At 42.6% G+C, this 12,368-nt stretch overlaps 1 protein-coding gene across 1 annotated transcript in view; it reads left to right on the top strand.

Moving 5' to 3' along the window:
* The window catches only part of LOC138491525 (serotransferrin-A-like), a 94,161-nt gene that overhangs the window by 55,924 nt on the left and 25,869 nt on the right, over window positions 1-12,368 (top strand). Inside the window, exons 11-12 of the mRNA XM_069618063.1 lie at window positions 1,467-1,508; window positions 7,868-8,032. Coding sequence (XP_069474164.1) covers window positions 1,467-1,508; window positions 7,868-8,032 — 207 coding nt within the window. The remainder of the gene's footprint in view (window positions 1-1,466; window positions 1,509-7,867; window positions 8,033-12,368) is intronic.

Below are 12,368 nucleotides of genomic sequence, written 5' to 3'. Positions count from 1 at the left end.
AGGACCCAACAAAGGAAATTTGGCTTCATTTGTCTCCATGCCTCACCCTCTATTCCCTCCTCCTCTCTACTCTCCTTGGCTAAGCTGTGGGACTGGCTGGATTCCTAATTTTACCTTTTTAAAGTCATTGGTCCATTTGTTAGTCAACTACCCACCCCCCACCAAGTGTCATAGTTCCTCCAGAGGCTCTGCCAGGGCTTTGCCCTTGATAGTTCCTCTCCCGGGAGACTCGCTTTGGTAGCACAGACTAAATCACTGGACGGCAGGAAGGGTTCAGCTGAGTTGAATCATCCTCAGCAGGACCTGGCACCTCTTCTGCCTCCGTCCCCGCTGCCAGCCAGGGAACCTCCCCGCGTCCTAGAGCTCCTGGCAGGAAGGGCTTCAGTGCAAGAGTTGGGATGCACGCCGAGATTCCGCACTCCTTGCCCGTGTGGAGACGAGTAAGCAGGCAAGGGAGGGCAGAGGAAGAGGCAAATGATCTGGAGTGATTCATGACATTAGAAAGACCTTCATGCCATATCATGCTCGCGAAGCCTGACGGACATCTTACTTTCCCGGTCTGGGTGTGTGCAAGGTTGCGATGGACTCCACCTCCACTGCTAGGGGCTTGCCTGCGCATTTGTTCATAAGTGTCTTCTCCTCACAGCTTTCATTGCTCCCCTCTTCTCCTCTTGGGACATCCTCGTTTATAGGCGTTGCAGGGAGAGTAGTGCCAGGTATCCCAACTTCTAAGTGATAATGACCCCTACGGAGGTCCACAAGCACATGGAGGTACTAGCAATACAGGCTTTGGAGTTTTGTGGTGAAGTAAAAACGTGACTTAAATAGTGAGCAAAGTAAACAGACATACAGAGTTGGTAAATCAAATGTGTTTTTATTTTGTAAAATTGAAATAATGTCTTCATGAGTTAAGCATTTAAATTCCCAAATTTGTAATAATGGTGCGGGTTTAACATGAGCATGTTTTAGGTGTCATCTAAAATTAAAAGATTTCTCTGTAAGAAAGTGAAAATATTTCCCCATGTTTTAGCTTTCTCTTTGTTGTGTTAAATAGGATGCATTGTAGTTTTCCCTGTTTGCTTTTGAAGACAAAATGTTCAGAATGCAGTCAATACCAGTAGTTATTGACTGTTGTCGGAACATTCTGATTGGCTCAGTCAGAGGGCAGGTCAATAATGACCTCCATATGCTAATAGAAAGTGTAACTAGCCTAAAACGGTCATCAACAGACCCTGAATCTAGCAACGACACTGCTTTAAAATTTGAGAATACAATGACATTTTGAGTGATTCAGGGTTCAGATAAATTGATTGGCCGATTCCTAGACAGGTTCAGTGGCTCCTTGGACAAAACATGGTGACTTTGTTTCTGATTTATACCAAGTTGAACTCTTAAGGAATTGTCTGACCAACTTGGCATTTTTTTTCTTTTCTTCTTTGTTGTTCCGATACCCTCTCCCTTTGCAGCTGACTTGAGTCCATGCAGAACCAAGGGATCAACTGGAACAGGTAAGTTATGATGTGGCTGAGTACAGCACTCTGGCATCTGGGCTGGAATATGGGCCAACTACCCGATATATGTATGTAAACACACATATATGCTCTAACGACCCTGTAGTTCTGGTTAAATTGCTCATCCCATAGGAAGAGCAGTTTTTGGGTGGCTTATATCTTTGGGGCCGTTTGACGAATCCTAATGAACCTTTGCAAAAGAAGTATACAGCCAGGTCTAAATAATTTTACAAAGTTTTGTGCAATTTCATTAAGGGGGAAAGAGGGAGTCCCAAAACGTTTCAAATCCTGATAGATCTGAATGGAAATACATTTTGCTTGTGGCATCAGCCCAAACCTCTGGACAGATTTGCACCAAACTTGCGCGAGGAGCGGCAGTCTAGTCCCTAAAGAGTGCTTTTGCAGATTTGGTGTTAATCTGTCTAGTAGATATTTTTAAAAGATGTCCACGCGTACCTCTGGAAAAAATCAGAGAGCTGCGTAATGTTCGCAGACACCGTACGCAGGTGCTGATTGGTCAATTGAGAAATGTGAGGCACATCAAAACCTTTGAAATGGATACCATTTAACTGAGCACATAGTCCGCAAACATTGCGGTTAAAGCATATTCAGAAAAGCAACATTACACCTGTTAAACACATTAAACAATCTCTGTGAAGTTGAGAGGTGATGTGGATATGTCCAGAAAAAGCCAGAAATCAAGTGTTTTTTCTTCTCAGATGCTCTAAGACATTGCTGAGATGTTTGTGAACTTGACAAATGTTCGAGGACATCCACGCATACAGGGTCGGTGAAGAGCAGTTTTAGACAGCTTATAACATTGGCACCGTTCAACTAAACTGCATAAAATGTTGTAATAGAAATATAGACCCAACTCTGAATGCTGTTGCAAAGTTTGGTGCTGTTTCATTAATAGGGGGCAAAATTAGATGGGGGATCCTAATTTGGCTTATAAATTTGGTGCTGTTTGAGGAATATGCACAAACGGTTGTAAAAATATTAGAGTCCCAACTTTGAATGCTTGCGCAATGTATGAAAGGTTTTATTCAAAAGGGGACAAAGGGGTTCCACAATTGTCAAAATCGGGAAAGGCTTGAATCTGCTTGCAGCTGAAGCCTGAAGTGCTGGACGGGTTTGCAGCAAACGTGCATTAGTAGCATCAGCAAGGACTTTACCGCATCATTGGAAAAAATAAAACACAGGAAAAAGTTGCTAAAGTGTCAAAATGTAGGTACATGAAACAGTTCTATAACTTTGGTGCCTGGGCAGTAGGCTCCAGGAAGGACAAATGTCTACTCAGATTTGCTGTGGACACTGGCCATGGCCGCAAGCCATGAACACTGGAAATTGGTCCCATTATGGGGGTATAAAGGACACTGACCAGCATGCAGGCTAGGTGCAGTGGATGAGGGTGGTTTAGTGGGGCCTGCTGGTCCATGGTCGAGCCTCATGCCGAGGCAAATAAATCATGACTTGCATCCCCAGCATGCGCTGCTGAAAACGACACACATCAGTATGCACTGCAAAAAATATGTTTGTTAAAGGAGGTTAATAGCACTTTCATATATGTTAATAGAGAAATTATTAATAACTTATATACAGTGCTGTAAGAATATGACACATTTTCACTTATAAAAACCATGCACTGCTAAGACTAACACCCAGGACATCAAAGTGTTTCTAGCAACATATGAAGGGCGATTGGGAGGCCTCTCTTAACTACTCCATGTATCACAAAATGTACTTACTAAAACAGAAATGTTCTACTGAAGTGTTGTTGTTAATTCAGCAATCTAATAATACACACACATAGGCAATGGTTGCAGCATGCACCATATAAGTATTTGTTATCTGGTATGTTTGGCTAGTAGAATCATAAAACCAAGCCTAGCAGAATCTTGACTAATGGCAAACTTGGACTCAACAGATAACAATACAATCATTTCTACACATGTGTTAGAACAAAATATATACATGGAGAGCATCGATGCATAGCAATCTGAGGCACATACAGGGAAACTCTAGTGAGGAGGAGACAAATACCATGACCAGAAAATTACACTAAAATTAGAGTTCATCATCATGTACAAAACATGTATTGTCTGTCTGGGGCCTGCTTATTGCTCCATGTATGTGCACCATGAGCTCAGGCCAAACCCTAAGGAGAGTACCTTAAGAATAGCACAAGGGGAGAGTCTACATATACAGCACCTTTAGAGTATGTACATCGGGCCTCATTACGACCCAGGCGTTAAGGGTTAACGCCGTCGTTAACCCTTAACGCCTGATTCCAATTTTAACAGCTGCTTTTAGCAGCCGTTAAAACCCATGGCGCTAATCCACCTTGGTGCTAATTGCGGCACCGTAATTTACGGTGCCGTAATTAGCCCCTTCCCCACTCCCATTATGCCCTATGGGGCAAAAATGGGAATGGGGAAGGGTAAATGGGAAATGGGGATTTACCGCCCCACTCACCTTGGAATGGGGCGGTAAATCCGCCATCCACCATGGTGTAAACGTAGTTTACACCATGGTGGTAAAGTTGGCGTACTTACCGCCTGGGTCGTAATGACCCCCATCATGTTTTCAATGCAGTATGACCAGATCAAGTCCTCTGCTTAAAATTCTTATTGTCACTGAACAAAAACAACCGCCCTGGATATGTGATGTCATTGATGATGTCAATGATGATGCCATTTGCAATGTCATCTTGGCTGTTAGTCGAAGCAGTGCAGTGTATGGCAGTGGCACAAGTTATGGTTGCATAGCTTACCATAACTGGCAAATTTCTTTGGTTTTTCAGTTTTACCTTTGCAACCACAATGTCTCTTTAACAAAGTTTTTTCAGTGACAAAAAAAAGAATATATATGGGTGAGTGTGTGTGTATATATATATACACACACACAAACACTCGCACACATGCATGGTGTTTTTGAAGGCCAGAAATTGGGGCTTTTTTGACTGAACTGAGGAAACAATCAGACCATTATGAGAATATTCAGAGCTGTTTAGCTAAAGTAATATATAGAATAATAGACTCACATCAAGCACATAATGAGGACATAATTAAACGTGAAGTTGCCTTCTAAAGCAGAGAACTAGCCTTAACATTGGCTTTTGTGGCTGTATTCTACTGTACCTAATTAAACAAGGGTTCAAAGCAATTCTTCATCATGGGCTACTTGAGTTCCTACTGAAAATAAATAGGTGCCAACCAGCGGAAGTTGTCCTCTTCTGAAAGACAAAATCTCATGTGGTCAGCCTCAAATACCTTGAGACGCAAGACTGCGTGCACGCCTTAAACCTAGTTCTTTTTATAGTCTTCAGTGTAATAAATAGACTTTTAAAAACACGTTGCATTAAAAAAAATATACTGTAGCAACTTCCCTTTAGATTTTAAGCCACCTTCAAAAGTAAGTGGAAGAGATTTACCTGTAGGACCATTTCGGTTCAGAATTTGTATTCATTATTGTAATTGAATGGAAGCATGCTAAGAACGGTTATGGAAGCATGCTAGGAACGGTTATGGATGCATGCTAGGAACGGTTATTGCATGTCAGGTCGCATTTATCAGATAATGTTATAATTCTGGCTGCCAGCCGGATTCCTGAATTAGACTGTTTACGTGGAATTTTAAGGTTTAATCACCTTGTTATCGATTAGTCAAATGAAAATCAATGCAGAAATATGTACAATATTAAGAAATGTGCACAGTGTGTAGCAGTTCTTTAAGAAACGTTATGCATAATGTTTCATTTCAAAGGAACTTACTTCCAAGCAGCCATAAAATAGCAGGATATTTGTTTTAGATTAGCCTAAATACTGGACATACATTTGATGTATGCCCCTTACAACACTACACACGACATTAAGCAATGCTGAAATGCTAGATCAACTTTGGGAGACAGCAATAGCGATATGAACACCAGGAAATGGCATCCTTGCCTCAGTGCATCCCCTGAGCAGCCACACCACTCCTGGGCTGGTGTAGATCCCTTGCCTGGAACTAAGGAAACATCCCAGCATGCATCTGTGGCCCGCGGGATTTAGAAGGCCGCTTTCCTTCCAGTGCATAGAAAAGCACTCATCTACCCTTTCCCTACTATGTCTCCAACAGAGGCATAGACAGGGTACGGCCTGAGGGGGAAAGGCCCACCCAAAGTCTATAAATGCCCACACAGCAGTGCTGTGCGGCATGATGTCACTGCGGTGGGCCCAGCTATATTAGCTTTAGGCCCCACTTGTTAAACAATCCTGGCTACGCCTCTGGTCCCAAACCAAAGCCGGTCCTGCTATATACACATCCTCCAATGAATAATACAATACAATAGTTTGTTAACTTTCCCACCGAATAACCAGACCAGGGCATCTGCGGAGGTTCTCTTTAAGCACAACATAAATAACATATAAAAACGTACATTAGAGACTTATTCTTGACACATAGACCAAAGTGGTCTACAACTTTTGCTTGCTCTATTGGGTCTCTGTGGCCATCCCAAGCTTTTCTACTTAATTCATAGAGGGTCAATTAGCAAAATAACATGCCAACTCGTTGGAAAATAGATAAGCAAATACACATTGCGCATGGAGCGATTCACATGCCGCATTCGCGCATGTGCAAGTTCCCTTTTGTCTGCGCGACTTAGGTTGGGTTTGCACTGTCCCTAGTGCATGACATGTGACAAGGGTTGTGAAAGAGTGTTTCATGTGCATTTTTTAATTAGTCCTGGATTCCCAGAGGTATGCACTCCTGAAACTGCTCACCTGTCACAGGCTTTACATACCAGTGGGCTACCCAGACATGCACACGCCAGGCTCCAGTGACCACCCAGGTTAGGTGGCAGTACATTCGAGACCATTGTCATGCACCGTTCAGACATGTTTATTTACAGTGTATATTTTTCGGTACAGTTTTACCTTTAAACTCAAATGCAAAACCGGCATTTTAGGTGATGGGACATACAGTACAGGACCTCCTTGATGGGACATACAGTGCAGGGTGTCCTCCTTGATGGGGCATACAGTACAGGGTCTCCTCCTTGCACTCCCAAGAGTCACGTGTGTGATGGGCTGGCTGGGAAACAAGACGCAGGGTTCTTTCTGAATAAGCAGCCCTGAGAGTCACGTGATACTCTCTCTTTGCGTTGCATCATGCTGGCGGCCCTCGAGAGAGAATCAGGCTATTTCTATTTCCGTCTTTGCCTCCCAGAGGTTGCTTCTGCTCCTCCTCTCTCTTCATGTTGACATGGGGCTATTCCTTTCCGCCGCTAAGAAGAGCACATTTTAACCTGAACCTGAAGAATCATGAACGTGATCATCGTCATCACTGCTCATATATCCCCCCCCCCCCGCCTCCTTTCCCGAGTCTCGCGAATGAAGACAAGTGGGTAAAAACATCCACATCGAAAAGTTCACACAGAATAACTAGGGTCCTGATGCATGGATTTTTTTGTGCGGTGAAAAGTGACTTTGCACTGCCAACAAACACCATGATTCACAGAGCGGTGCAAAGTGTATTTTTGCAGTGCAAAGTCACTTTGCACTTCAATTGTACTTTGCACTGGGCCTAATTTACGGTGCAAAGAGTACTTTTGCAGTGCAAAGTGATGTTGCACTGCAAAAATAGACTTGCACCGCTCTGTGAATCAGGGTGTTTGTTCGCAGTGCAAAGTCACTTTGCACCTGCTAAGAATTCCACAAATCAGGCCCTACGTTTTCAGCGAGAGCAGTGCCTGTAATCCCATAGTAAAATAATGAGTTGTTCCAGGTCAAGTTCCATGGTGTATTTTCTGGCTCCCAGGATTGGCCGGATGACATTGTTAGAGATGCACCTAAGCTGCAGTTAAGGAAAGAGGTTCACACTGTTACACTGTGATGGCACTATCTTACATCTATCACATTATCAGACTGAGCCCACATGAGAACTTACATCTGATCAGTGTCAATAATGCCAGCGCGAGGGTTGGGGCTGATCGTGCACTTGTGAGTCTCTCGTGTGGGTCTCTCATGGAAGACCACCCCGAATATGATGTTCATGGCACCCCCCTTATCATGGAATTGAGACATCTCTGAGTGTTTAGTGGTCATGAAGGTCAGTGAGATCCAGGGAAAGGCATCTATCCATTCATTATGTGCATGGTGTATGGACTGTCCAATGGGCCTTTTGCCACCTGATCCAGACAGGAGTTTATTATGGATGGCCCAAGTGAGTCGCGGTCCCCTTTCTGTTTGCATAGGGCCACTTACTCATGTCTCTCTCGGAAGAAACTTTACCTTTTATGAATGCCATCAATATCTCCTTTTACCAGATTTGCTGCCACAGGATGTACTAACACAACCCTTTCCATTATTAAAGGCACATACTACGCAGTGGCTGTTGTGAAGAAAAGCAACCAAGACATTACCTGGGACAATCTGAAAGGCAAGAAATCTTGCCACACCGCCGTTGGCAGGACCGCTGGCTGGAACATCCCAATGGGCCAGCTTATGAAGGAAGAAAAAATCAAGGACTGCAAATTTGGTGAGTATTCTGTTCTGTTGTGAACCCATGTTCAGCCGTGTTACGTCTAACCAAGGGCACGCATGGAAAGGTTATGTTGTTATGCCACGTTAATGTGTGGAGCACATGTTTACCTTCAGGCCTCCCGGTGTTTTCTGCAAGAGAGGAAGGGAGCTCAGAGGAAGAGCAGGCACATTTTAATTGGCTGTGAACAATCAGGTGATCTGTATACAATGGGCCGAAAGTTGCTGACACATTTAAAGACATGAGGTCCAGCACTGAGGGGAAAGGGGAGTCACTCCAGTTTATATGTGAAGTAATGAGGACAATATAATTAAGGGAAATATAATGTATATTTATTATAATGTAATAACGTTACATGTAACAGTTTAGTAAGAAAGTTATAACTATATAGGGGACATGAACTACGAAGGACTCTTCTCTTCCGCTCCCTCTTCAAACTGTCACTCCTCCGCATTCCAGCATGGAATCCCTTCTCATCCCTCTAGTTCCTCGTGCAGTAATGAAAACACTACACATCCCCTTTCCTTATGGAATAAATACAAATTAGCTATATGACATAGTCTGACACATGTCTCGGTTGCCTGCAGAGTCTTCCAGTTTTAGACTTCCTCCTGGTTTCTTCTGGATGGTAATCTGAAGGAATTGCCAAGGAAGATACTCTGCACAAATCCCTACTCCTCTCTCTGCACCTCTCAACCACATCACACTGATCGTTTTCCAAACACTCATCTTTCAGAAACATAACCCTCTCGTTATTCCATACTCTACCATCTTGTGTTTTTACTGCATGTGAATATACTTCTAGCACTCTAACTGGTTTAGACCACTGACATCCATCATGTTTCAGAGTCATAGGAAGTTTTAGTCTCACCCAACAACCCACATGAGGTTCAAGACTTCTCCTGAAAGACTTTCTATCATGCAGCCTCTTGTTATTAATTTGTCTCTGTTCAATACTTTCTTCCACTCTATCCAAACTAACCACGCTCCCTGCTACAGCACTCATCCATCCTGGGAAAAGTTTTGTATGAGCTTTTCTGGCCTTACTGAGCTCAAAAGGAGAAACACCTGTGGTGCTGTGAAGTGTGAATCTGTGGGCTAAAAGGGTTTCTTTGACTACTCTTTTTCCACTCTTCTCCATTTGCCCATGCTAGCTTGATGGCATCCTTGATCACCCTATTAAATCGTTCCACAATATCATTTGTTTGTGGGTGATATATCGCACAAAACATGTCATTAATGGCCCTTTCACTCAAATACTTTTCCATCTCTTTGGATCTAAACTGTGAACCATTATCTGTTAGAATTTCTTGGGGATACCCCTCTCTCTCGCATAGTTCTTCCAAAAACTCAATAACCTTATGCGTAGTAACGTGTGGCAGAAACTTAATCTCAACCCATCTGGTTAACATGTCAATGACCACTAAACCATACGTTGAACATCCACCACTGCTTATCGGGCCAATCACATCCATAGCAATCGTACACCACGGACTAACTGGAATCTCTCTCATCACCATCGGGTAACTAGACCCCAAACAAGTGTTATCACTTTTGGAGCAAAGGATACACTTCTTGATCTGGTCTTCAATCTGGCGATCGACTCCAGGCCACCAATAGTTTTTTCTAATTCTTCTCTTGGTCTTTACAATACCCTGGTGGCCTTCGTGACCCATCTGCATTTTTTTCTCTCTGAGTTTGGTCGGAGGTATCATCTTATCACCTTTCATGAGGTATCAGCTTTGCAGATATAAATCATCTCGTACATCCCAGAATGCTTTGACTTCAGTATGAAACACCTCGTTCTTCCTCAACCTTCCTTCTTTAACAACTTTTACTACTTCTTGTAATGTTTCATCTTTCTCCATTTCATCATTCCACTCCTGTTCAGATATTGCTTGGCTTGATATTACACAAACAGTTTCAAGATCTTCTGAATCACTATCTATCTCATCAACACTTGTGAGACGTGAAAGGCAGTCTGCTGTGGTATTCTTTGAACCCGGAATATGGACAACTTTGAAATTGAATTCTTGTAGTCTGGACACCCATCTCCTGATTCTACAAGATACTTTGTCAAGACCTTTGGTGCTAAAAATCTCCACTAATGGTTTATGGTCTGTGTATATACTGAACTTTACTCCCCACACAAAACTTTTAAATTTTTCAGTGGCCCATTTAATCGCTAGAGCTTCTTTCTCGATCGTGGCATAGTTCTTTTCTGCTCCTTTTAAGAGCCTGGATGCGAAGGCAATAACCATTTCTTGTCCGTTATGATATTGTGATAGAGTTGCACCGAGTCCCACTTCACTCGCATCTGTTGTAATCACAGTTCTTCTACCTCTTATGAAGCTTTGAAGTGCCGGGGCTCTAGCTAACGCTTCCTTAATGAAGTGGAATTATTTTTCACACTTTTTGTTCCACACAAATTTCTTGTTCATCTTCAATAATTTTCTCAGTTCCACTGTATGGTCAGAAAAGTTTTCCATAAATTTCGCATAATATTCTGCCATCCCAAGAAATGGTCTGAGTTGTTCTTTATTATTCGGTACCATCATAGATGTGATGGAATTAGTTAAATCTTTCTTTGGTTTGATGCTTTCTCCAGATATTACGTGTCCTAAGTATTTAATCTCCTTTCTGTCTATTTTTGATTTTTCTTTGCTCAAAACCATTCCCGCCTGGTGTAACCTCCGTAGTACTTCATTTAGTCTCTCATCTTGTTCACTCTAATCATTTGCATAAACTATCACCCTGAAAGAATACAACTCCTTCCATACCTCCTAGGATATTCTGCATAATCCTCTGAAAAGCTGATGCCGCCGAAATTAGGCCAAAAGGCATCCTTCGGAATTGGTAGAGACCTTCATGTGTGATGAAGGCCGTCAGTTGTTTGGAGTCATCATGTAATTTGATCTGGTGATAGGCGGCCGTGAGATCCAGTGTAGTGAAAATGTTCGCAGGTCCTAGTGTGGATATCAGTTCTTGTATGTTAGGCAACGGGTGCCTATCTGGAATTAAACACTTGTTCAATTCTCTCATGTCGACACACAATCATACTTTTCCTGTTGATTTTCTTACTATAACCATAGGGGAAACCCATTCTGCAGCTTCAACCTTCTCAATAATGCCTTGTCTTTCCAGCTTGAATAAATCTTCTTTGACTTCAGCTCTGAGAGCCAACGGTACATTCCTGAGATTTTGAGCTATTGGCCTAGAGCCCGGCTTGAGTAATATGCAATGTGAAAATCCTTTTAAGCACCCTATCACATCGCTTTTGAAAACTTCATCCTTGACTTTCTGGATGTTCTCAAAATTGGCCCCGCCAATTTGATAAACTGTATCATTGGTATTTGGGTCCAAATGAACTTTTAACAGTTTTTGGTGAGTCCAACTAAGTAACGCTGTCTCCCCTTACTTAGAAACGTAAATGCGGCCACATTCCTGCCTGTCTTTAAATTCTAATTTGGCCATGAACCATCCTATTAGATCAATCCTGGCTCCACCATAAGATTTGGGCTTTACATCTACTTCATGTAGGTATTCTGGTCCACATGACCTCCACATCTCCTCTGGAATAAGCGTATACTTGGCCCCTGAGTCCATCATCATACTTATAGAAAAACCATCCACAGCAATCAATGCTCTGGGACTTTCAATGTAAATGTCACCACCAGAGACCATGAACACACACTCCTCTTCACCATCATCATCACCAATCCAGTTCGAGGTATGATCTTCGTTTTGGTTACTCATACAGCATTTGGCCATATGTCTTTTACCGCCACACCTTCTGCAAATAATTTTAAGAGCTGGACATTCTTTGCTATTTGCCCAATGACTTGGGCTATCACATCTGTAGCATGCTCTCTGTCTAATCCTCCCCCAGCCCCTCTGGGGAAATTGTCCCTTGTTCTGGCGTTCTCCTCCTGGTGTGGACATTCTGGTTGTTCCACATTTATATGAGTTCCTAAGTTCAGGTCTCTTCGCCACAATCTGGTTCCTGTACATATCTGAATTACCAGAACTCTTGTGTTGTATAGTACTGGCATTTGAAGATATACCATTCCTATGAAGCATTGACTTCTTTTTTCTGCTACCTCTAATTACTCCTATTTCTTCATCACGATCAGATTGTACTAAACTGACAGATGGTTTGACAGAAATATCTCTTATTCTGCTCTCCAAAGTCATCACACATGTTTCCATGTGCTCGACTTCTTTGGCTAATCGTAGAACTACATCAAGTGAAGGATCGTCTTCGTACCATAGTATTTCTCTGACTTTGCTGCTTCTACACTCAAGCATGAATTGGTCCCTAATCCGTTCATCC

This window comes from Ambystoma mexicanum, chromosome 10 (genome assembly GCF_040938575.1).
Source record: "Ambystoma mexicanum isolate Mex_15411 chromosome 10, UKY_AmexF1_1, whole genome shotgun sequence".
Lineage (NCBI taxonomy): Eukaryota > Metazoa > Chordata > Amphibia > Caudata > Ambystomatidae > Ambystoma > Ambystoma mexicanum.
This window is presented reverse-complemented; position numbering and strand designations above follow the sequence as displayed.